This window comes from Apodemus sylvaticus, chromosome 20 (assembly GCF_947179515.1).
Source record: "Apodemus sylvaticus chromosome 20, mApoSyl1.1, whole genome shotgun sequence".
NCBI lineage: Eukaryota > Metazoa > Chordata > Mammalia > Rodentia > Muridae > Apodemus > Apodemus sylvaticus.
In genome coordinates this window covers 11,762,610-11,788,449 of record NC_067491.1, presented here as the reverse complement: position 1 = coordinate 11,788,449, position 25,840 = coordinate 11,762,610, and the positions used below count along the sequence as shown (strand labels likewise).

The 25,840-nt window shown below is 44.5% G+C and overlaps 1 protein-coding gene across 1 annotated transcript in view; it reads left to right on the top strand.

Annotated features, from left to right (window-relative positions):
* Positions 1–25,840, top strand: part of C20H12orf56 (chromosome 20 C12orf56 homolog) — a 57,180-nt gene that overhangs the window by 25,684 nt on the left and 5,656 nt on the right. Inside the window, exons 4-9 of the mRNA XM_052164958.1 lie at positions 3,330–3,729; positions 10,409–10,482; positions 13,008–13,152; positions 17,440–17,546; positions 18,557–18,646; positions 25,326–25,449. Coding sequence (XP_052020918.1) covers positions 3,330–3,729; positions 10,409–10,482; positions 13,008–13,152; positions 17,440–17,546; positions 18,557–18,646; positions 25,326–25,449 — 940 coding nt within the window. The remainder of the gene's footprint in view (positions 1–3,329; positions 3,730–10,408; positions 10,483–13,007; positions 13,153–17,439; positions 17,547–18,556; positions 18,647–25,325; positions 25,450–25,840) is intronic.

Below are 25,840 nucleotides of genomic sequence, written 5' to 3'. Positions count from 1 at the left end.
GCAGTTTTTTTTTTTTTTTTGGTCTAAGCTCCGCCCCACAGTTGCCTGGCAACAGCCAGGCATGCCTGATTCACTATAAAAGGGGCTGCTGGCATCCTCCGCTTTCTCTTGCTCTTCCTGCTCTGTCCTCACCCCTTCCCCCCTTTTCTCCCCATTCCCCTCCCCCACCACGTGCTCATAGCCTCCTCCCTCTCTCTTTCTCTCTCTCTCTGTCTCTCTCTCTCCCTCTTTCTCTGCTTTCTATGTCTCTACTCCCTCAACTCCCCTCCCCATGCCCTGAATAAACTCTATTCTGTACTATACTGTCCTGTGTCTGGTCCCTCAGGGAGAAAGGATGCCTCCTCAGCATGGGCCACAGAGGCATCCATCCCCTTCCCCCAAACGTGACTACACATCCACCAAAACATATTCCTTATCTTTTTATAGACACAACACATCTCATGATGTTCTGGGGTTTTAACTCATGTCCCATGCTTGTACACCAAGCGTTCTTGCTTCTGCGTCATCTCCTCAGACTTTTTTTTTTTTAAGGAAAAGTATCTTCTGACCTACTTAAGAGTTGTGTAAACCTGGGAGTCAGGTTGTTGGGAACCAAACTCTCCTATTGTTTGTTAACTGAATCTTAGTTGGTTTGGGACAGCAGTCTCTCACTTTAGAGCACCCGCCCTCCTTCATGCCGTTTCTAGAGATGCTACTTGAACAAGTCTGTAATATCTACAAGCTGAAGTCATGGGAGTTGCCCCACGGGGTTCACATGTTTAAAGGCAGACAGCCCCACGTCCTCTCTAAATTCGGAGAGTAGCAAGTGTGACACTTGATGTCGTGGGACCGGCTCACTTACTCTGCGCATGCGCATCTTGCCGTTGCAGCCACACAGCGCAACCTGAACTTCCAGAGCACAAACCCCAGAGCGCAGAGTATTCTGCCTTCTTGTTACTAGATCCAGACTTGCTTCTTTTTCCGAGACTCCACGGAGAGCAAATCCTCCTTTAATGGAACAAACACTACAAAGCAAGAAGGGAGGAAAATGTCGCTAGGACAGAAATCTCTGAAATAAGTAATGAACGGGGAGCTGGAGAAACGGCTCGGCGGGCAAGGAGGCTTGCTGCTCTAGCAGAGAACGAGAGTTTGGTTCCCAGCATCAGAGTTGGGATGCGCACAGCTGCTCCAGCTCCTGCGGTTCTGGTACCACTCTAGGGCATGCGTGGGTACCCACACCCACACATATGTGCACATAGACATGCATAAAAATAGATGTTTTGAAATAGAAATAGTGACAATGGAAGCATAAATGCATTAATACCTCATCTGCCTTCTTGATAATCATAACATCCTTTAAGTGTTCCTAGTAATGATAAACATCTTGGAGAAGGTTAGGGCTTTTTTTTTTCCTTTAATTTATATTGAATTTCCGTAGTATTGTGGTAGTCAATATGCTGAGAACATAAAATCAGAAGATGAAGATTCAGCCATCACTGGAGCCCAGTCATTATGCAAATGCCAAGTACCCTCTGAGGACAAAGGCAGTGTTTGCTTTCCTCAGACTGTGTTCCCGGCAGTGGCTTAAACTCCGAAACTCAACGCCTTGTACACAGCCTGGAGTATTTACAATAGGGCAAAGACCACGGCGGTGCAAGGGGAAATGTTTTGTGACCGTTTCATAACTTCCAGATGGATGCTACTGTTGAGTTAAGATGGCTGCCACCTAAATTTTAAGCGAGTAACATTTAAAATATAGCCATCAACTTTAAGGTGCGGAGAAGTCGCTGGCAATCAGAACTCAGTCAATGGTACTGTACTGATAAGAATGTGTTTGTTTGTTTAAAATTGATTTCTGAAATGGACTGGAGAGATGGTTCCAGAAACGGACTAGAGATGGCTCAGTGCTTGAGCGCACTGGCTGCTCTTGCAGAGGATGCAGGTTCTATTCCGAGCACCACAAGGCAGCTCAGAACTGTCTGAACTCCAGTTCTAAAGGATGTAGTGGTCCCCTTCTGTCTTACATGAGGCACATGTGTGGCACAAAGACAGGCAGGCAAAATACCTATACACATATATATTAAAATATTAAAAAAACAAAACAAACTAGTCAGGCTAGTGCTAGGTAGCCCACCTTTTTTGTTTTCAGTTTTTTTTGTTGTTGTTGTTTTTTGGATTTGGGTTTTTTTTTTTTTTTTTTTTTCTTTTTGAGACAGGGTTTCTCTGTGTAGCCCTGGCTGTCCTGGAACTTACTCTGTAGACCAGGCTGGCCTCAAACTCAGGCCAGAAATCAAACTCAGATTTCTCAGAGGAAATCTGCCTGCCTCTGCCTCCCAGAGTGCTGGGATTACAGGCGTGCGCCACAACTGCCCAGCTGGCACACACCTTTAATCCAGGATTATACTCAGGATGCAGAGGCAGGTAAATCTCTGAGTTCAAGACCAGCCTGGTCTAGAGAATGAGTTCCAGGACATCTAGGACTACACAAAGAAACCCCATCTTGAAAAACAAAAACAGACAAGCAAAGTCCTTTCAGTGAAAGTATTGGGACTCCAAGAAGGCCCAAAGGGTCCATCAGACAAGAAAAAAAAAAAAAAAGCCTTTGTAGGATGTGGTAGTAGAGGCTCGTGGATCTCTCTGTGTTCGAGGCCAGCCTGGTTTACTTAAGCTCTAGGCCAACCACTGCTACATAGGGAGACTCTGTCACAAAACCCCAAACGACACACCCCGAAATCTAAAAAGTGATTCTCTGTATGACGTTGGTAGGGTTTTATCTCTGAAAGAAGAACATGCCAAGGGATAGCCACGCCCAGCTTCCGTGACGCAGTGGTAATAGTGTCTTAGTTACTTTTTCCCACTGCCACGACAAAATACTTGGCATAAATGACCTAAGGACGGATTATGATTATGGCCCACAGTTTTAGAAGTTGTGGCCAACCACTGAGGGAAAGGCACCGCAAAAGGGCTCAGGCTTTGATGGAGGCAGTGCATTTTAGTGGCTGTTCATACTGTGGTAGACTCAGAGACATAAAAGGAGGCCAGACCAGGGCCAGGTGTGACTTTCAAAGGCCTACCCCTGTGACTGATGTCTACTATCCAGGCCCCATGGCCAAAAGGCTCCATAGCCTTCAAAATGGTGCCTACCTGGGACTGAACACTCAAAATGACACTAGAAATTCCAACTGTAATAGAAAGTGAGATCTGGTCACCGCCTTCTCAGAATTAGCATTCTGTTTACATGAAGTCAGTTGCTTTCCAAGTCACGGATTGCTGAATCCGGTGGCTAGATTCCCTTGGACCCTCACTGTTACATTCTCAGCCTCGTATTTAACGCTCATTTTTACCCACAGGTCCCACCAGGAGAACAGCACTCCGTTCAAGGATCCAACTCCCCATCCTTCAGACCTCAAGGAACCGTCCCTGGTAGGCCAAGGTGCCTCTCGGCCTTTACCTACCCTCTCTAGTTGTCCGTCTGTGGCAGCTACTGGCCCGCCCGCCTGCCCCCTGCCTCTCACAATAAACACAAAAGGATCTCAGGAGCTTCCAGATCCCAGAGACTCCCCACGAGAAGGTTCTTTCAGGTTTGATGGGAACAAAAGTGTGTCAGGCTTAGGGGATTCTCTCCTAGCCTCTCCACTGCACAGCTGCCCGAGCCTAGAGAAGGAGGAGTCAGAACTTCATCTGTACATCATTTCCGCCACCTCGTCGATATTCCTGCACCTAAAGAGTTCTTGGAACAACTACATTATAGTAAGTGACTGATGAAGCTAGCCTTGACCTCGGCCTGTTTGCTTCAGGGTTTTTGTTTCGCTTTGTTCTTCTTGTTGTTGTTGATTTATTTTTTTAGGGCAAAAATGCTTTGCTGTTCTCTCTCTCCATTTTGGGGACTGGGCCTTGGAATTTCGTGATTGTCGGGAGACAGGAATGCACCGGGCAAGTGAGGGCATATTTTATTCAGGCGTTTGCAACGAGGAGAAATGCTTGTTAATGCATAGTGTCTTGGGGACTGGAGAGCTGGCTGGGCAGTTTAGACTACTGCTATTCTTGCAGAGGGCCTGGGTTTGATTCCCAGCACTCACGAGGCATCTCATAACCATCTCTAGCTCCAGTTCTAGGGCATCTGATGTCCTTTTCTGGTCTCCTTGGGAACCAGGACTATAGATGGTATACATACATATATGTAGGCAAGACAGTCATATATATGAATGAATGATCAATTGAAAGAAAGAAAGCAAAAAAGAAAGAAAGAAAGACAGAGAAAGAAAGAAAGAAAGAGAAAGAAAGAAAGAAAGAAAGAAAGAAAGAAAGAAAGAAAGAAAGAAAGAAAGAAAGAAAGAAAGAAAAGAAATCTATGTTAGGGAAAAGAGAAGGAACCTAGTCTTTTGAGGAGCAAGGGCTTTCAAGGACCATCAGGATGAAGTCTTTCCAGGGCCTTTTGCAGTTAGCTGTGTAACACAGAACTCAGATAACATTGAAAAGCATCATTATATCTCTGTATTCCCTTTTTAAAAACTGTATTATTCTGGTGTGCATACACATGTATGATCCGGGAGGGGCAAACGTGTGCCACGGTGTGTGTGTGCACACACGCCGGCCAGCTTCTCCGAGTTCCTTCTCTCCTCCATCTTTCCTATGTTCTGGAGCCTGAACTCAGGTCACCCGGCTTAGGGAACAAGCGCCTCTGCCCGCTGACCCATCTGCAAGGCCCCTGCTCTCGTATTTCCTTACTGCATTAGTTTAACAGCTACTGTGAGAATTATCTTTTCAATCTACATATTAATTGTCTAAGTCTCTATTTTTTCCCTTCCTTTTTCCCTCCCTCCCTTCATTCCTTCCTTCTCTCCCTCCTTCCTTCCTATTTTTCTTTCTTCTTTTCCTTGTGCCCACCACTTAAAACAGGTCAGCCTTGAATTTGTAATAATACTTCTGCTTTAGCCTTTCAAGTTCTGGAACTACAGACCTGAGTCACCACACCCAACTAAAACAAGGCCACTGAACACAAAATAACTTAAGTGCCTTATTGAGTGTTACACAGTAACTTTCAGTGAAGAACTTTTAGCAGAGCTCTCATTTTTGGTGATAAGATAATGACTAGCATGCCCTCCACAGCTGAGCCACAGCAGCCTCAATTAAGAAGCCTTTATGACTGTTATGAACATAGTGGAGCATGTGTCCTTATTGCATGCCGGGGAATCCTCTGGGTACATGCCCAGAGTGGTATAGCAGGGTCCTCCAGAAGTGTCATGTTCAGTTTTCTGAGGCATTGCCAGACTAATTTCCAAAGTGGTTGTACCATCTTGCAATCCCACCAGCAGTGGAGGAGTGTTTCTCTTTCTCCACATCCTCGCCAACACCTGCTGTCTCCTGAGTTTTTAACCTTAGCTATTCTGACTGGTGTGAGGTGAAATCTCAGGGTTGTTTTGATTTGCATTTCCCTAATGACTAAGGATGTTGAACACTTCTTAAGGTGCTTCTCGACCATCCAAATTTCTTCAGGTGAAAATTCTTTGTTTAGATCTGTACCCCATTTTTTAATAGGGTTATTTGGTTCCCTGGGGTCTAACTTCTTGAGTTCTTTGTATATATTGGCTATTAGCCCTCTATCAGATGTAGCGTTGATGAAGATCTTTTCCCAATCAGTTTTGGATCCCCCCACCCCCACAGGGTTTCTCTGTATAGCCCTGATTGTCCTGGAACTCACTCTGTAGACCAGGCTGGCCTCGAACTCAGAAATCCTCTGCCTCCCAGAGTGCTGGGATTATAGGCATGCTCCACCATCGCCCGGCTCTTTTGGATTTGTTTTGTTTTGTTTTTTTGTTTGTTTGTTTGTTTGTTTGTTTTTTTGAGAATCAGTTTTAAACAGCTACTAGCTGGGCAGGGATGCTGCTTTTAGTCCCTGCACTCAGGAGGCAGAGGCAGAGGCAGGTGGATCTCTCTGAGTTCAAGGTCAGGCTGGTCTGCTTAACCTGTCCCAGGACAGTCAGGGCCACATAGTGAGACCACATTTCAAAGAAACAAAAAACCCAGCACCAACAGGAAAACTTATTAAAATATATTTTGGGTTATTTCTAGCAATCTTAATTTTTATTAGTACCTTCCAACATAGTTTTAGTAAATACAGAACATTTTTTTTTACCAAAGAAACTAGGTAAAAAAGTTTTGTAAGTGGCTAAAAACAAGTGAAATATAAGACATCTAAGGTTTTTTTCCCCTTACAGCACACTTCACAAAGATCCAAAAATATCTAACAATCCTCCCTAAAATTTTTTTTTAATTTTTTTTATTCGATATAATTTATTTACATTTCAAATGATTTCCCCTTTTCTAGCCCCCCCCCCACTCCCCGAAAGTCCCGTAAGCCCCCTTCTCTTCCCCTGTCCTCCCTCCCACCCCTTCCCAGTTCCCCGTTCTGGTTTTGCTGAATACTGTTTCACTGAGTCTTTCCAGAACCAGGGACCACTCCTCCTTTCTTCTTGTATCTCATTTGATGTGTGGATTATGTTTTGGGTATTCCAGTTTTCTAGGTTAATAACCACTTATTAGTGAGTGCATACCATGATTCACCTTTTGAGTCTGGGTTACCTCACTTAGTATGATGTTCTCTAGCTCCCCTCCCTAAAATTTTTAAAAAGCTTTCTCCAAGTTCAAAATGCAAGCAAATCCTAAATAGAGGAAAACTGGTCTACTAAAAAATAGTTGTCATAAATTCTAATTAAAAAAATAAAAACCGCCGGGCGGTGGTGGTGCACGCCTGTAATCCCAGCACTTGGGAGGCAGAGGCAGGCGGATTTCTGAGTTCGAGGCCAGCCTTGTCTACAGAGTGAGTTCCAGGACAGCGAGGGCTACACAGAGAAACCGTGTCTCAAAAAAACCAAATCCAAAAAAACAAAACAAACAAACAAACAAACAAACAAACAAAAAACAAAAAAGCCAAAACAACAACAACAACAACAAAAACAAAACAAAACAAAATTCATTCTAATTCTAAGGGTTTCCAAAGAGATGAGGCTCCTCCAGTCACCCGCTGTCTCTGTAATTTGAACTAATAACACTGATTTCTGGGTTAGACATCTCAGATTGTACAAAGAAGACAGATGCTAGTTCTTTGCCTTTTATATGTTGTGAAGATCACAAAATTGCTAAAGCATATCCCGAATTGAAATTCTAGATGTCGGGGGCTGGAGAGGTGGCTCAATGGTTAAGAATACTGGATTTGACTCCTGGCATTCACATTGTGGCTCAGGACTGTTTTGAGCTCCTGTTGCAGGAGATCCAGCGCCCTCTGCTGGCGCCTGCACGCTCCATTTACGCATGCGGTATGTAGACATACATGTAGGCAAAATACTCATGCAAATGAAATAATTTATTTTTTTTAATTTCTAGATTTTGCTTAAGGATGTAGCTCAGTTAGTGGAGTGTTTATGTAGTGTGCACCTAGCCTCTGAACCACATAAACCAGTGAGGTATGGTGTGCCTGTAATCCTGACACTCAGGAGGTGGAGTCAGAAAGATCAGAAGTATGAGGCCATCCTTAGCTCTGTAGAGTTGGAGGCTAGCCTGGGGTATGGGAGAGCTTGTCTTAACAAAGCAAAAGAAGAACGAAGATATCTGGATTTAAGACAAATAAACCTTTGAAGAGTAGGACATTTCATCTAAAACACCGAAGTGATGAAATATTAAGAAAAAGCACCTAGTTTTTCTTGAACTATATAATGGCTACTTGGCCAAAAGAACGGGAGTAACTCAGGGACAGGAAGCCAATCGATATCAATTCAGAAATTCCTTCTGTTTATGAAGATGTAAAATAATTAAAGAAGGGCAGGAGAGATGGCTCAACAATTCAGAGAATTGGCTGTTCCTTCAGAAGGCTTCAGTGTGATTACTAACACCTACATGGTGCTAACAACAACCCTGACTCCAGTTCCAGGGCATTTGTCACTCTCTTCTGGCCTCAATATCCACCGGCATGCAGGAGGTGCAAACACATACAGCCAAAAATACCCATACATATACAAAATCAATAAACAAACATTAAAAATACAAAAGACTTGTCTCAAAAGAAAAACTAAAGGGGGAAAAGCCCCACTTAAATAAATGATTATCTAGAGAACTTTCTAAATATTATGTTTACTTGATTCTTTTTTTTGGGGGGGGTAAATGTCACTCCTTTTTTTAATTCGATATATATTATTTTTATTGAGTATCTTCTTCATTTACATTGCCAATGGTAAAACCATTCTCAATTTCCCCCCTCCCAAAAGCCCCCTCCCCAAAGATTCCCTACCCCTCCTCCCACCCCCGCCTCCATGTCTATGCCCCTCTACCTGACACACTCCCACCCCCCACCCCTGCCCGTTTCCCTTTGTTGTGGCCTCTATTGAGCCTTTACCTGACCAAAGACCACTCCTCCCATTGATGCCCAACAAGGCCTTCCTCTGCCACATTTTTGGCTGGAACCATGTGTACCCCTTGGTTGATGGTTCAGTCCCTGGGAGTCCTGGGGTGTCTGGGTGTCATTGTTCTTCCCATGGGGCTGTAAACCCTTTCAGCTCCTCCGGACCACCCTCCAGATCCTCCGTTGGGGACCCCAAGCCCAGTCCAATAGCTGGTTGCTAGTTTCTGCCTCTGTATTTGTAAGGCTCTGTCAGGGCCCCTTGTTTACTTGCTTCTTAAGGTTTAAAAATGTTTTATGTGCTCAAGTGTTTTGTGTGCATCGTGTATGTATGTGTATCATGAGTGCATTGCTTCTTTAGGCCAAAATGGGGTGTTGGGTCCCCTGGAACTGCAGTTACAGATGGCTAAGAGTTGCTGTCTGGGTGGAAACTAAACTCAGGTTCTCTGGAAGAGCACTGAGCCATCTCTCTGGCTCCCAGTACTGTCTGTCTTTAGGACTAAGAGGGAGAAGCTGGCGAGATGGCTCAGTGGATAAGCGCATTGGTTGTTCTTCCAAGGACCTAGGTTCAATCCCTAGCCTGCATGTCACCGCTCACAATTTTCTGTTATTCCAGTTTCAGGGGATCTACCGCCCTCTTCTGGCCTCACCTGGCACCAGGCATGCACACTATGAACCGAATTATGTAATAGACAAAACATCCAGACACGTTAAACAAGAATCGAATAAGTGGGAAATGTTAACACTAAAGATTAAAAGAAAAATTAACCTCATTAATAAAGGAATAGTTAACAAAGTACTGAATGGGGCTGACGAGATGGCTCAGTGGTTAAGAGCACCGATTGCTCTTCCAGAGGTCCTGAGTTCAATTCCCAGCAATCACATGGTAGATCCCAACCATCTGTAATGGGATCTGATGCCCTCTTCTGGTGTTCTGAAGAGAACAACAATGTCCCCGTATACATAAAATAATTACATGAAAAGGAATTTAAAAAATTTAGAAGAGGCACTGGGACTATAAAAATCAGCTTAGAACAAAAGCAAAGTATTATATATTTATGCTATGGATATTGAATAGTCCTTGAAAAATTACAGTAATTTCTATATATACAGAAAATCAGTCCAGTATATTGTAAATGAAAAATTCAAGCCGGGCAGTGGTGGTACAAGCCTTTAATCCCAGCACTTGGGAGGCAGAGGCAGAGGCAGGCAGATTTCTGAGTTCAAGGCCAGCCTGGTCTACAGAGTGAGTCCCAGGACAGCCAGGGCTATACAGAGAAACCCTGTCTCGAAAAACCAAAAAAAAAAAAAAATTCAACTTTCAGATTAATAATATGTGTATTATTTAACTAGTATTAAATCCACATTATAATAAATGTCCCAATATATTAACATTATAAGTGTATATGTTATAATTAATGACTTTATATTGTCTAGAAGGCAAAATAGAAAATGCTGATGGCTGATATGGACAGGGAAGGGAAACAGAATGTTTCTGTGCTTCACTTTATGCATTTACTGTCCAAACTTGGTAAATCATTTTAAAAATACAGAATTTGGCCAGGCTTTGTAGCCTCTGCCTTTAATCCCAGCATTTGGGAGGCCTAGGCAGGTGGATCTTTGGGAGGTTTGAGTTCAGCCTGGTCTACATAGCCAGTCCCAAGCCAGAGCTACAAAGCGAGACCCTGTCTCAAAACAACAACAGCAACGACAAAAAGACAGAATTTGCACGTCAATCTTGAGCGAAGGCCGTGGCAGTTGGCATATTGTTCAAATCTGAGTGTGTATGTAGGAACTGGAACATGAATACATTTTTTTTACTTTTTTTTTACCTTTGTATTTAAAACTTATAAAGACCAAATCATGTAAACAAAAAAATTCCTTGTGAAGTTATCAAATTCTCGACTGACTTTATGAAAGCAAAGCACTGGGGAGAGACCACAGAGACCCGAGCGTGAGCGTATGACACTGAGCAGCCGAGACTGCCCTTTGTAGCCAAAAATTCCGACATTCCCCCCCACCCTTCCCCTCTTTCAGAGAGCCACGCTTTTACAAGATCCTCTGTGCGCCAGTGAGCACAATGACGTCATCGGGAACCTGAAGCCCTACAGGTAAGGCTAGAAGCTGGGATTCTCACCAGAGATTTCTCTCTGCACTTCTGGATCTGTGTGGTGTGTGTGGTTGGCTGTCATAGTTAGTCGCCTACCTCAGCATCTGCCCTAAGTTTTAGATCCGCAAACACAAGTATTCATGGAGACCAGTTGAGAGCCAGAGCAAAGAGGAAGTTAAGTGACTGAAATGCGGAGACTGTGTGTGGGTGCATCGTAGGGGGCGCCCCTCGCTCCTCCCCCATGGAAATAACGGGTGAACTTTAGGAGGACTTTGGGCACTAACCCTGTCTTAGTTAGGGTTTCATTTCTGTGAAGACACTCCGTGACCAAGGCATTTTTTTTTATTTTTGTTTTTGTTTTGATTTTTGGATTTGGTTTTTTTGAGACAGGGTTTCCCTGTGTAGCCCTGGCAGTCCTGGAACTTACTCTGTAGACCAGGCTGGCCTCAAACTCAGAAATCCACCTGCCTCTGCCTCCCAAGTGCTGGGATTACGGGCATGCACCACCACCGCCCGGCTAAAGTAAGTATTTTTATTTGTTTTTGTTGTTGTTGTTTTGTTTTTTGTTTTGGTTTTTTTGGAGACAGGGTTTCTCTATATAGCCCTGGCTGTCCTGGAACTCACTCTGTAGACCAGGCTGGCCTCGAACTCAGAAATCTGCCTGCCTCTGCCTCTGCCTCCCAGAGTGCTGGGATTACAGGCGTGGGCCACCAGCGCCCACAAAGGACAACATTTAATTAGGACCGGCTTACAGTTTCAGAGGGTCAGTCCATTATCAAGTATGGCGGCATCCAGGCAGGTAGACACGGAGCTGGAGATGCCAAGAGTGCTGAATCTTGATCAGAAGGCAACCAGAGACTGTCTTCTAGGCAGTGAGGAAGAGGGTCTCAAAGCCTACGCCCACTGTGACACACTTCCTGCAACAAGGCCACATCTCCTAATAGTGCCCTCCAGGGGCCAAGCATATTTAAACCACCACAGTAACAAGTCTCAGAAAAGCCCCCAGTCTAGAGCTTCTCACAGCCTTCTAGTGCAAATTTCATTTCTGAGCACAGTGCCAGGGGAGGTCAATCTTTTAAAAGATTTCATTTGTTGTATGTGTGTACGCTGCATTCACACCTTATTACATGCCCTGCCATGTATGTGGAGGACAGAGGACATTCGGGAGTCAGTTCTTTTCTTCATCGCAGGACTGAAGAGTGGTTGTCTCCCTTCATCACAGACCTTTAACCTGCCGAGTTTTCTCCAAGTCCCCTCTAATGAGAATGATTTTTTAAAAGATTTATTTATTATTATATGTGAGTACACTGTAGCAGTCTTCAGACACTCCAGAAGAGGGCATCAGATCCCATTACAAATGGTTGTGAGCCACCACGTAATTGCTGGGATTTGAACTCAGGACCTTCGGAAGAGCAGTCAGTGCTCTTAATTGCTGAACCATCTCTCCAGCCTGAGAATGATTTTTATTCCCAGAATCCATCTGAGTGGCACAATGGGTAAAATGAGACTAATACAATACTAAAGTGTGTGTGTGTGTGTAGAGGGGGAAACTGCAGTAGGAGGGGTGCTGGAGAGGTGGATTAGTGTTCAGAGTGTGTATATACTGCTCTTGTAGAGAGCCTAGTTCAGTTCTGAACTCATGTCAGGCTGCTTACAATGGTTTGTTGCCCCAACTCCAGGGTCTCTGATACCTCTGGCCTCCAAGGGTGTTGCCACTTATATGCACACACACATGTGCGTACACACGCACACGCAAGCACTTCATTATTTTACTTTCCATGATGGAAGAGCAGTCCTTTCTAGAAAGTCTGTTTGCAACAACAGGAAGCACAAGTTAGCTCGGTGCTCTGCCCTTTATGCCAAGCACCCCTCTCAGTCTAAAACATAGACCGATCAGAACATGGGTAGCCTCCACACGGCATCTACAACTGTCGGCCACTTATACCAAGCGATACTGCTTTGCCTGTCATTAATACTTGGAAATTTCTGTATAAATACACTTATTTCAGCAAAGGAGGAATTGGAAAGAAAACATTAAGCAAATATTATTACCTAGGGCTTCTGGACTGTGTTAATGGTACAAATGAGCCCATGGAAAAGTTTACTGGGGACAGCAAGAGCGTGACAGCCGGTCAACGGCAGGGGCGAATAGTGAGTTAGGGAGTGATTGACAGTTCATTTTGTGAGGTGCGGGGCCTCACTGCTTGTCAATGTTAAGGCTAGGAATATGAAGTTCAGTTAAGATTCTACAAGTCACAGCGTTCTAGAAAGGTGGTGGTACACGCCTTTGATTCCAGGATTAAACTCGGGAGGCGGAGGCAGAGGCAGATTTCTGAATTTGAGGCCAGACATCTACAGTTTGAGTTCCAGGATAGCTAGTTACACAGGGAAACCCTGTCTCAAAAAACTAAGGGGAAAAATAAAAGATCCCGCCAGTCATAACATTTTATAGACTTGTCAAAAATTGTGATATTTGTAAACTGCAGTTTCTTACATTTTACCTGATTTGTGTGTGTGTTTCTGTAGATCCGAGGAGAAAATTAAGCACTTCTGCCAACTGAAGTCTGAACTTTTTCTTAAAGACAATACTTTGAGGAAGATACTGTGTTTAATTACGGAACTTAGGGTGGCAGCCCAGAGAAACTTCATCCTGAAAAGGCTTTTCTGGAAAGTAAGCATTTTATTCTTAATCTTTAAAACTTGTTTTGTCTGGTTGTTAGATTTAACCATAAACTGAAATAGAAATACAAGTTGTATCCTGATGCTATAGTTTTAAATGGTGATTAGATATAATGTAATCTTGTTTTTGTAAAAGTAACTTTTATTCTTCAGATGTAATTATTGTTTTGGTGGCTTACTGCTCAATGAATTCACCCTTTCTAGCTCTTTTGAACTCTGGCTGGCTGATTCAACTCAGATGTTTTGGCTCAAACTCCTCTCCAAGCTGACTCATTTAAATTGGCTTATATTCTGTTTCCTTATTCTCTAACTTGTTCTGTCTTCACTTGTAACCTGTCTTTGTAAAACTGTTCCTGTAAAATCCCACCCTCCCATCTCTCAGTGCTGTTCTCTTAAGTGGCCCCTCTTTCTTGTCTGTTCTTGTGAGAGTTGGGCGTATCCTCTCTGTCAAATCTTTCTCTGAATCATCATTTTGTCTGCCCCTCAGTTAGATATCACTTTCACACATGGCTGCTTCCTTCAACAAACTAACTTGACCTTCATTGTTTGCGATTGAAGGTGTGTACCAGGGCATGTCTGTATTCCAGCCAGAGGGATTAAAGGTGTGTCATCCCAGCCAGATCCCACAAACCTTTGATGTGATCACTAGCCAGGGCAGTTGTGTTGCTGGATGACAATTCCCCTACATGTTTTAATATTTAAAATTTTGTAAGGTAATCAATAATGCATATGTGTATGGGGGAAAGACAGAAAGAAATGGGAGCCACGGTAGGATGCAACTGTTGAAGGATGAGTTGATGTTGAAGGATTGATGTTAGAGGGAATGGACATTCTTGGCCTGTGAGGTGGAGGGAAACAAAGATTTTATTTTAGTTTTTTTTGGTTGTTGTTTGTTTGTTTGTTTGTTTTCAAGACAGGGTTTTTCTGTGTAGCCCTAGCTGTCCTGGAACTCACTCTGTAGACCAGGCTGGCCTCAAACTCAGAAATCCACCTGCCTCTGCCTCCCAAGTGCTGGGATTAAAGGCATGCGCCACCACCGCCCAGCTGAAAAAATGATTTTAAACAAGTTTTCATTTAAGAAAAAATATAAATTAAAAAAAATACTTTTAAGTACAGGACTGGGTTTTTTTCAAAAATGTGATCCCTGGGGAATCCTTCCAGGTTGACTGTCACATAGAGAGTTAAATGTCCACCTTTTCAGCTTTAGTGGCAGGTGCGAAGAAGCCCAGGTGAAGTGCTGAGTGTGTACAGGGCCACATTCATGGCGGGCCACTGGCCCACATGTCTCTGCCGTCTTCCCAGTGAACAGCTTGAAGCACACAGCCATGTCTGCAGGTCACTAACCACGTTGGCTTGCTAGATGAGAGTGGCCTGCTGTCTTGGTGTGGGTGTCAGGAAGGTCCCGGGATGCAGGTTAGTTGGGGTAGCTTTGAGAAATTGAAGATGATCAACTATCCTAATTAAATGAAAGAATGGCTGGAGAGAAGAGCTGGTCAGTGTATGCCAATGGTGTAAGGTGGGTGGGTGGGGGTGCTGCACAGTCTAAAATGGTTAGGAGGTGTCAGAGCCTATTAGGAACACACCATGCACACTTTAATTCAGGACTTCGGAGAGTTGTGGATAAATACAGAGTCTGGCCCCATGTGCTCCTCAGTTCTTTGTTTTTTTTTAATTTATTGATTTATTATATATGAGAACACTGTAGCTGTCTTCAGACACAGAAGAGGGCATCAGATCGCATTACAGATAGTTGTGAGCCACCATGTGGTTGCTGGGATTTGAACTCAGGATCTCTGGAAGAACAGTCAGTGCTCTTAACTGTTGAGCCATCTCTCCAGCACTGTTCTTTGCTTTTTGTAGTATGTGTCTTCCTTTTTCTTCTTCTTCTTCTTCTTCTCAGTAAAAGCCTACCTGACCTTCAAGGCTTAACTCAAATGCCACCAATCTTTCCCTTCACTGCTGTCCCCAGTGCAGAGCTGTGTATCTTGCTCCTTTTGATTTCTGGACCTAGTCTGTCTGTATGCCTCTGCTAGTTATGGTCTTTGGCAATCAGTTCAGTAGCAGTGGGGTGTGACCAAGGATGAGGTCGTGGCACTTTACCTTTAATCAATTTGAATAACCCCTGTGGCCAGTGACTGCCAAATCGGGCAATGTTTTCCAGTGTTACCCATAGCACGTTGACAACTCAGCAAACATTACATTCCTAATCATTCCGAGGCATGTTCATCGTTATTGGACATGGAAGTGTGATTAAGACAGTTCCTACCCTCAAGAATCAGCATAGTTGGGGCTGGAGAGATGGCTCAGCGGTTAAGAGCACTGACTGCTCTTCCATAGGTCCTGAATTCAAATCCCAGCAAGCACATGTTGACTCACAACCATCTGTAATGGGATCTGATGCCCTCTTCCGGCGTGTCTGACCACAGCTACAGTGTACTTACATATCAATCAATCAATCAATCAATCAATTAATCAATCCATCAATCTTAAAAAAAAAAACCAGCATGGTTACTCCATCAGTTGAGGGCTCTTACCTCCCACCGCACACTCAGGCCTGACACACCATGCATGCACACATCATGTCCTGGAAGCTCTGTTTGTTAAATTGAAATCTGATTCTCTTGTGAAAACTCAAGCTATCCTGAAGTGTCGGTCTCACACTTGAAACTACCAGGCATTTCAGTGTCACGTCATTAGCTGGACTAAAGGAGGTCTTTGGATTCAGTTTGTGGAACAGGAAAGGACAGAGCAACTAGAGGTCACACGGGTACGTGTGCATGTTATGTATTTCCACACCTTCATGGCTTCTCTGTCTAAACCATGGAGATCTGGGGGTTTGCACTCACTGTCTTTGCTATAACCCAAGTCTGCTCTCATGCTCCTTTACACAGAGTCAGCAGCTGTGACAAAGAAGGACAACATCCTCAAATCCTATCATGAGGATTCATTTTTCTATTTAAAAGATTATCTCTCATGGTCCCAGCCTAAAGCTCCAGCTTTCCAAAGGAGCTTTGTGATCCCGAGTGGTGAAGAGAACATACGGCTCTTGCAGAGGACTGGAGTTCATATCCCAGCGCTCTCATGGGGCTCTTCAGGGGGATTAGATGCCCTTTTCTGACCTCCCTGCACACCCCCCACCACATATGCCTACTTAATCTGAAAGCACTGGGTGTTGCTAGTCATCAGAGGTCCAGGGAAACAACAGAAAGCTAGAAAGGAGAAGCAATTGCAAGTGTTTGCAAACTTGTATCCACTTGCCTGATTTTGTGGGTGGTGCCCGATGGCAAACTTGTATCCACTTGCCTGATTTTCTGGGTGGTGCTTATTTTCATGCTTAGTTTGCCAACTTGAACAGGAACACAGAAATGTTAGTTGCTCAAATGGAGTGTCTATTTAGATAGAAATGACCCCCTTTATCTCAAATCTACCTTCACAAGTATCCGTGTTTACACTGCTTTTTGTTGCACATAGCTGTTGTTACTCCAATCTAAGCTCCTGGAATGAGCAACACTACCAGCCCCTCCTCCCTCAGAGAATATTGGATCCACAGGATGGAAAACACAGACGCACACAATCGTTCAATTTCAACTTGCCTTATTGGTTCCACTTTTGGGGGCCTCCAATCTACCTCAGCAAGCGTGCCCTTCCCAGTATTCCAAGCTCAGCAACCTTAATCTACACCCAATTTCAGCTGCTGAGCCACCTTCAGTCCCAGTTCAACATCCCCAACTTCTCACCTGTAGAAGCAGCCCGTGGCCGCTTCTCCCGAGATCTCATATGGTTGGCTGTCTTTTCCCCCTCCAAAGCATGGCAAACATCTTTTCCTCTCTCTCCTGCATCTGCCAGCTTCCTGTAGGGACCCGAAAGTCTCGCCTGTTCCTTCCACCCTTCAATCAGCCTGTGGCATCCTTACTGTTAGATCAAGAACCAATTGGGGAATAGGACCTTAGCATCAAAACCACTCCTACAGCCTTTATTGCTGTTATTACAGAATTATCACACTGCACATTTGGCTTAGCATCAGTCAATACTTTACAATGTATCTTACATGTTCTTCCAGATGATCTTTATCAGTGCCTGAGCCAGGCCTAAATGGCACCCCCTGGCTCTTGACATCTTATCTGGCTGACAGGGAGTAAAACACACTTTCCCCCCCATCCTGCTAATTTTAAAGATACAGCTTCTTAAAGTGAAGAGATGTTTTCTTTGTTCCTCTATGTGTGGGTGGAGTTTTAACAACTGGTACCCTCATCTTCTCCTTTCCCGCTTGCTTTTGCAGACCAGTGAGCTTTTCTACTTCCTAGTGAACACACTTCATGAGTATCTGCCAGAGTCTAGGGATAAATGCGCACTTCAGAACAAAAGCCAGAGGGCTGAGGAGCTGATGTAAGTACTAATTAGATAATCAGATATTGTCCCTCTAAGGCACAACCTGTGGGTTGTGACCCCCTTGGGGGGTGTCACATATCAGGTAGTTACATTGTGATTCATAACAGTAACAAAATTACAGTTATGAAGTAGCAACAAAATAATTTTATGGCTAGAGATCACCACAACTGAAGTGTCACGGCCTTAGGAATGTTGAGAGCCACCGCTCTAAGGTGTTAAAGAGAAATATATGCGGTATCAATGATTAGTGGAGTTGAAACTTTTGCTTCACATAGATTTTTAAGTTTCAAAAATTATTTTTTGTTGTTGCTATTTTATCTTTTGAAATAGGTTCTTGTTTTGGATTCTGGGATAGCCTAGAACTCACTATGTAGATCTAGGTGGCCACAAAACTCTGCTTCCTGAGAGTTATCATAATCATGGGATAAGCCACCATGCCATGATCAGTATCTGAGAGCAGAAGCTGCTCTTACAGAAGACCTAAGCTTGGTTCTCAGAGACCACAACTGGTAGCTCACCACCCCCTGTAACTCCAGCCTCAAGAGGATCGAACATCTGTGCCCTCTGTGGACACCTGCATTCCTGTGCACAAACCCACTTCTAGGCACACACACACACACACACACACACACACACACACACACTTAAAGATAAATCTTAAAAATGAAAATCGCTGCAGACCATTTTAAACTAGTGATTATTTTAAATTTTTTTAGGAAAAAAATACTCATTCCAAAATGGTTAAGCTTGTGACTTGATCCTGGTATTGCTGCTCTCCATCTGTCAGGAAACCCATTTTGAGCACCTCCCATATAACAGCCCCAGACCAGGCACTCAGCTGGGGTTGGCAATTTGGTACACAGAATTCGATGGACTCTTTGCTAAATGACCACCCGAAAGCCTTTCTCTCAAGGCTTACGGGTTTTGTGGGATTCTGACCTTGTGGAGCCGTGCACACATATGTGCATGTGTTTGCCATTTTCCATTTTCTCTCTCTTATTTCCTAGGGCATGTATTGAAATTATACAGACGCTAGGACTGATGTTCAGAGAAACAGAAATTGAATCGTCACGATTGAACACACTGGCAGCTAAGAAGTAAGGTCTTATTCTGTATGTGCATGTATGTGTGTGTGCATGTGTGTGCACATGTGCACATGTGCATGTGCGTGTGTGTGTGTGTGTGTGTGTGTGTGTGTGCATGTGCTTTTCTGTTGTTTTGTCTTTTAAGAAGACATCAGACTGTGCAATCTCTGTCTTTGCTCTTATTGTCCTCTGTCCACGGTTCTAGTTGAGGGTCTTGAACCTGGGAAAGTGGGGGCCCAAAGTGACATGGACTAAAGTCTCCCCTATAGCCAACCTTATTCAAAGCATTGGAAAACTTATGTTCTGAGGATATTCTCTGGGTTATGCAAGGCCAGATGAGCAGAATGTACTTGAGTTTAGGCCGTATACACAAGGACAAGGAGGACCTGTGTCCAAAGGAACGTAGAATGGTTAACCTTTCTCCCATAGCCATCTAGACTAGGTTAGCAGGCTCCCCCCCCCCCCCCCCGTAAGGTTGCCCAAGTCCCGCCTTCCTTCTTTTATGTTATTCTGCTATGTTAAGAATGTTTTATTTATTTATTCATATACAATTGATCAAATCCATCCTTAGACCCTCCCGGCTCCTCTTATCTTTCATCCCCATCTCCCTCACAACTTCATGTATTCTTTTTCTTTTCTTTTCTTTTAATACTGAGTCTGACTGGTGCTATTGGTATGTGTATGCCTGGGTATAGGGCATCCACTGGAGAATGGCCCCTGTCACAGCCACACCCTTGGAGAAAACTGAGGCCCCTCCCCCATCAGCCACTAAGAATGCTTCATCTCAGGAGCTTTGACATCCATGTTGGACTTTCCTTTGCTTTCCTTTTTTTTTTCTCTTCTTTTTCAAGACAGGGTTTCTCTCTGTAGTTCTAGGTGTCTCAGAACTCTCTCTGTAGACCAGGGTAACCTTGAACTCAGAGATCCCCTACCTCTGTCTCCCGAGTGCTGTCTTTAAAGGCATGTGCCACCACCATTGGCCACCATGTTGGAGTGTACTGGCTAGTTTTGTGTGTCAACTTGACACAGGCTGGAGTTATCACAGAGAAAGGAGCTTCAGTTGGGGAAGTGCCTCCATGAGATCCTGCTGTGGGGCATTTTCTCAATTAGTGATCAAGGGGGGGGGGGCCCTCGTGGGTGGTGCCATCCCTGGGCTGGTGCTCTTGGGTTCTATAAGAGAGCAGGCTGAGCAAGCCAGGGGAAGCAAGCCAGTAAGGAACATCCCTCCATGGCCTCTGCATCAGCTCCTGCTTCCTGACCTGCTTGAGTTCCAGTCCTGACTTCCTTTAGTGATGAATTGCAACAAGTGTAAACTGAATAAACCCTTTCCTCCCCAACTTGCTTCTTGGTCATGATGTTTGTGCAGGAATAGAAACCCTGACTAAGACATGGAGTTTTGACTGGCTTGGTCTTATGCAGGTCTTGTGCGAGCAGCCTGAGTGCTGTGAGTTCATATCTGCAGCGGGGCTGTCGTGTCTGGCAAAAACAATTTTGAAGCATCTCTTCATGGCCTTTGCCTCTTTTTACCTCCTCTTCTGCAGTGATCCTTGGTCTCATCTCCTGTGAAGAGAAGCTTCTCTGACTGGAAAAGGAGAGACACTAACCTGCTGGTTCAGGGAAGTCAGATCACAGAAGAGCTTGCTACCCCTGGGTTGTGCCCGAGTGGGGCTTCCCTGGCAGAGCCCACTATGTGTTTCTCTTGCTTTTAAAGATTTACTTATTATTTTGTATTTATGTATGTGAGCATTGTGAGGGCATTTACGCGTACCCTGTGTGTGCAGTCGCCCATTGAGCTAGACAGGGCATCTGATCTGAGGAACTGGAGTTACAGGTAGTTGGGACCTGCCAGGCGTGGGTGCTGGGAACCGAACCCAGGTCCTCTACAAGGGCAATAAGCCCTCTTGACTACTGAGCCGTCTCTCTAGCTGCCACCGGCCATTTTCTTTTCCTGCAGCCTTTGTCCTTGTGATTGAAGCAGGATGACATTCATGGGAAGGTCTAAAGGGGAAGAAAATGTTCTTCTTAAGCAAGGTGTGAAACACTTGTGCTTGCCTTCTGCTGCTGTCTGCTCTCCTCATCCTAACCAGGAAAACACTCCCTTCCTCGGCTGTAAACTGTGGCCTTTAGTTGTTCTAACTTGGTTTGACCCTGTCAGCTTCATCAAACCTTCCTCCCGACAAGGCTAGGCCTTTTCTGAGCCCTCAGTCTGTGTGTTCAATAGCTAAACATCGAGTCTGGTGTTAATAGTAATTTTTAGGCACTTTCGATATGCATAGGATTATCACGATCACAGTATTAATCTGTTGCCAGGTAACAAATGACAGAAGCTCAGTGAGCTAAATTATTAATTACTGTCTTAATTATTAAGATAATAATAGATAAATTATTAAGATAATAATAAAAACTTAGTTATTATCTCACGTCTCCGTGGATCAGTACCCTGGGCAGAGTTGGTTGGGGCCTCTGCTCCTGGTCTCAGCCACTTCGGTTGCAGGGTTGATGGGATTTCTATTCCCTCCTCCTAGGGTCATGTGACATGCTTCAGCAAGCAGCTATAGATCACATGGTGGCTTGTTTCTGGACAGGCTCTATCTGTGAGTTCCGGAAGGCCCCCTCTGTACAAAGTTCATCTGATTAGGACCCCCTCACCCCAGGATCATTTCCTCTGGGCTGACTAAAACATCACTAATGGCAGGCCTTCATATTTCCACCCAGCACAGCACAGTCACAAATGGCTGCCACTTACAGTCATGTGTCCTGCCCACACATAGCAGTCAGGGGTGGGGGCGGATCATATGGGGTTCGTGTACCCGTGGGATAGGAATATTGGAAGCTGTGTTAGAATGCCACCTTCCACAGCGTCACAGACTATTTACTGCCCAACTTTTGTACTCTAAAATATACTGAAAATTTATTTTAAATTCATACATTACAAATAATACTAATCCGAATAATAAAACCATTCTATTGTTGCGATAATTTCTAAGTCTGGGATATCAATCCTAGAAGTCTCTATTTTCTGGATGAAACTGCAATTTGACTAAAATTGTTGACCCAGAGAGTTTTAAATGAAGTCATTTGGTGGAAGGGGTGGATTTCAAATTAAATCCCATTTGAGGAAATAAAGAAGCAGTTATTCATTTAGCATTTCCTCCTATTATTTTCCAAAGTGGAATTTTTTTTTGCCTCTTTGCTGCCTTCTCGCCATGTTCTATGTTCTTTTATATTTTGGTATTGTTACAATTGAATTCCTGTATTATCACAGTAAGTGACCCAGAACTTTGAAGCGCCTTCTCTTAAATTTGAAAAGGAATTGTTACCGAAAATAAAGGACTATAATTAAATAGAGCAGAGGACGGAATGTCAATTCATAGTTCTTCATGTCTAGAATAGCTTCAGAAAGAAGTGCTTTTTTTTGGGTGGGTGGGACTAAGGAGAAGGCTCAGTCGATAAGAGAGCTTGCAGCAAAACTCACATGAGAACGTGAGTTCGAATCCCCAGAACTGATGTATAGCCTGACATAGTTGTGCTTTTCTGTAACCTCAGTCAGTACTGAGGGGTGAGGTGGGGCGGGGCAGAAACAGGAAAATTGTTGTAATCCAGTGTTGCTACTTTGTTTCCAACCCAATTCCCTGGGAAAAGAAAACTCAACTCAATCAGTTAACAAAACAAGCTACAAGTCTAGATTGGGCAGATCTCCCACTACACTACTCTATTTCCATCTATATTATCCCATAGAACTTGTGGTTTCTCCAGGCCACAAACTTCCTTCTCTGCTGCCTCTCCGTTGATCTCCCGTAGCTCCTCCCCTTCCTGTTTATCCCTTGTCGCTCCTCCCCTAGACTCTCAGCTCCTCCCACTTCCTCCTGCCCAATCACTGGCTCAAGCCTTTATTTGGAAGGTTAAGGTGGGGAGAAGGTTCACAAGGTAACTCCTCAGCTGAGGAGTGGAATTAGCATCAAAATACAAGCCCAGGGCTATCCACAACAGCCCAGTAGGGAATCAAGACAGAAACAGATGTACAGCCAGAGAAGCTGGGGCAGATGGGCTGTGCTTTCTCTGAAGGAGGGCACCTACAGGACCTAATAAAGCTCATTATGCATGAACCAGGGGGAGGAGTTATCTAGTCTCTGAGGGAGTCTCTGTAGATGGAGCAGTCTCAAGCTGTAGCCATCCTAGAAAAGGAAGCTGTGGTTGACAGCTTGTTGGAGCACCACCAAGATTCCCACTTTGATCGGAGGACAGGGACAGCTTTGCCATCCGTCTGATTGCTGACTTGGGGTGGGTACGGGAGGTTTTGCCAGCTTCCCAGAGATCTGAGGTGTTGGTCCTTGACGTGACTGTGCCCACACCCACAGTACACAGGCACTTCATCTACTCATTACACATTGGCTGAAGCGTCCCCAGCTCTTCTGATCAGTGTTGTCATTTAGGCATGAGGACCCGACCTTGATCCCTAGCAGCTATGTAAAAAGCCAGGCATGGCAGCGTGTGCCCGTAAGACCAACAGTAGGAAGATGGAGACAGGCTGAGCATCGCTGGCCAGTCAGTCACAGTAAATAGCCTTACTGGTGAACCCAGAGCTTGGTGAGAGAGACCGTCTCAAAAACAACACCCAGGGTTGACCTGTGGCCTAACAGATACATGTATGCACATGTCTGCTACAAAGTACAGTAAGTGCACGAGGCAGTGCATTACAATGAATTGCAAAGCACATCGAAATATATACATTTCTGATATTTTTAAATTTAAAAAGAGCTACTATGGCCAGGCAGTGGTGGCACACACCTGTAATCCCAGCACTTTGGGAGGCAGAGGCAGGTGGATTTCTGAGGCAGGTGGATTTCTGAGTTCGAGGCTGACCTGGTCTACAGAGTGAGTTCCAGGACAGCCAGGGCTTTACAGAGAAACCCTGTCTCCAAAAAACCAAATCCAAAAAAACAAAACAACAACAACAAAAAAAAAACCAAACCAAAAAAACAAAAACAAAAAAAAGAGCTACTATGTAGTACTGTTTCACGGTCTCAGAGATACAGGTGATGCGTTGGCATAGCAACACTTCAGAGAAATCCTGTGGCGGATAGCCAATAGCCTGCACTTTCAAATAATTTATGTGTATGTGCGCGGCTAAGAACAGGAGTTTAGGTGTCCTGGGAGGGCCTGAAGAGAGCATTAGAGCCCCTGGGACTGGAGTCACAGATGGTTGTGGGTGCTGGGAATCAAACCTGAGATTCTGCAAGAGCAGTAAGCACTATGTGCTCTCGACTACCGGGCCATCAGTAATCAGTATTTTAAAATTGTGTATGTATGATGTGTGTACCATAAATAAGACACTGTGCAAGATGCAGAGGAAGGCTGTAGACCACAGCCCTCCAGTCAGTTAGCATCTTACCCTGCTTCTGAGAGGCCAAACCTACTCCATCTTGGGACTAGCCTACATCTTAAGAGAAACTTGACCTATAGCTGAACCCAAGTTGCACACAAGTACCAGGAAGGACCCCATGGCTTATCCTTGCCCCGGACCCCAGAGTTAATTCCTAGGTGCTTCCTAGCAACAGTCAATCAAAGATTAGTTGGATTGTTTCAGGTGGACTTTCAGACTGTTGGAGACTGTTGATGGTTTTGCTTCAGAGCTCCCTCCAGTCGGCTTACAATAGTCATGTGATTAGATGCTTGTCAGGCTGGAAACCCCCCTGCCTGTTCCCATTCCCTACAAAACCTTGTCCTGCCGAGGGTTTGGGACTTCTTCACCAAACCATCCTGCTGCATCAGGGTCGGGGGTGAGTAAGGCCCAGCTTGAGCTTATAAAAAGAGACCCTAGTGTGACTGCATCGGAGTCCACTCCTGGGTGGTCTGTTGAGAACGTGGCACGTCTCCATTTTAATCTCTCTTCAGTTTTCCTCTTTCTCAGTTGTTGCTTGTTTCCATTCCTCTGCTTCTATGACACTGTTTGTTTGCTCCCCATCCTCCCTTCCCAGTGTTCCCACATGCTCACTGTCTCACCTCTCCATCCTCTCTTCTTCCTCTGATTCTAAGACACTGTTTACTCCCCATCCTCCCTCCCCAGTGCTCCCACATGCTCACTGTCTCACCTCTCCATCCTCTCCTCTTCCTCTGATTCTATGACACTGTTTACTCCCCGTCCTCCCTCCCCAGTGCTCCCACATGCTCACTGTCTCACCTCTCCATCCTCTCTTCTTCCTCTGGTCTTATGACACTGTTTACTCTCCGTCCTCCCTCCCCAGTGCTCCCACATGCTCGCTGTGTCACCTTTCCGAGATCCTCAGTTCTTCCTCTTTCCAGTCTGTTCCCATATTTACACTTCAAATGAGCTTAGCCTAACCACTCACTTCCTCTGACTATAGAATCTATTTTGATTACCCTGTCACTTAGAATTAATAATCCACAAACATACTTTGGAAATATAGCTTTACTCAAAACCATCACAGACTTCCTTAAATGCTCTGCTGAGCTTTCTGGGCTAGTGAGCTACACTTTCCCTCAGCTCAAAAAAATTGTATCCTCATTTAAATTTTTTCAAAAAGAAAAAAAAAACGACCCACAATAAAATTATCATTTCAAGATAGTCACCTACTTGTCTAAGGATCAGTTAAAAAGTGTCGTAAGTTTGACTCCACCAGTTCCTGATTAGAAGCTTTCCCCATTAATGGCTTTTTGTTTATTTTTTTAGGGGGACACTGTTCAATCTCCTAGTAATTCTAATTAGCAAGCCTAAGGTTCCAAAGCCCTGCTCCATATCTGATGCCCAGCCCGAGGCGGGTCCAACCTCAGCTGAAGCATTTTTCGACGGTCAGGTGAGATGGAAGCCTGGGGCGTTGACTGAATGCAGCCAGCTCATGTGGGCCCAAGCTTCTGCCTTTTAATGTGGAACACGATGCCGTAGAATTCAGAAGTATGCATACACTATACGCTAAGGAGGACACGTTTCGTTATTAACCTAACGTCTTAGCTATTTCAGAATGTTTGAGGGATCTGAGCAGATACTTGATATTAAAATAACGTGTGGAGATAAGACGACGACTTTTAGAATCTGGCCCAAGAGTCAGAAGTGGGTGTCAAGAAGACTGGGTTCAAAGGCGGGAAGTGCTGAGCTTGCTTTTGGGTTTGTTAATCTGGAGCATTAATAGTCTTTCCCCGTGACAACATCTAGCGGACAAAAGGGTGCGCATAGGTTTCACAGCTGCA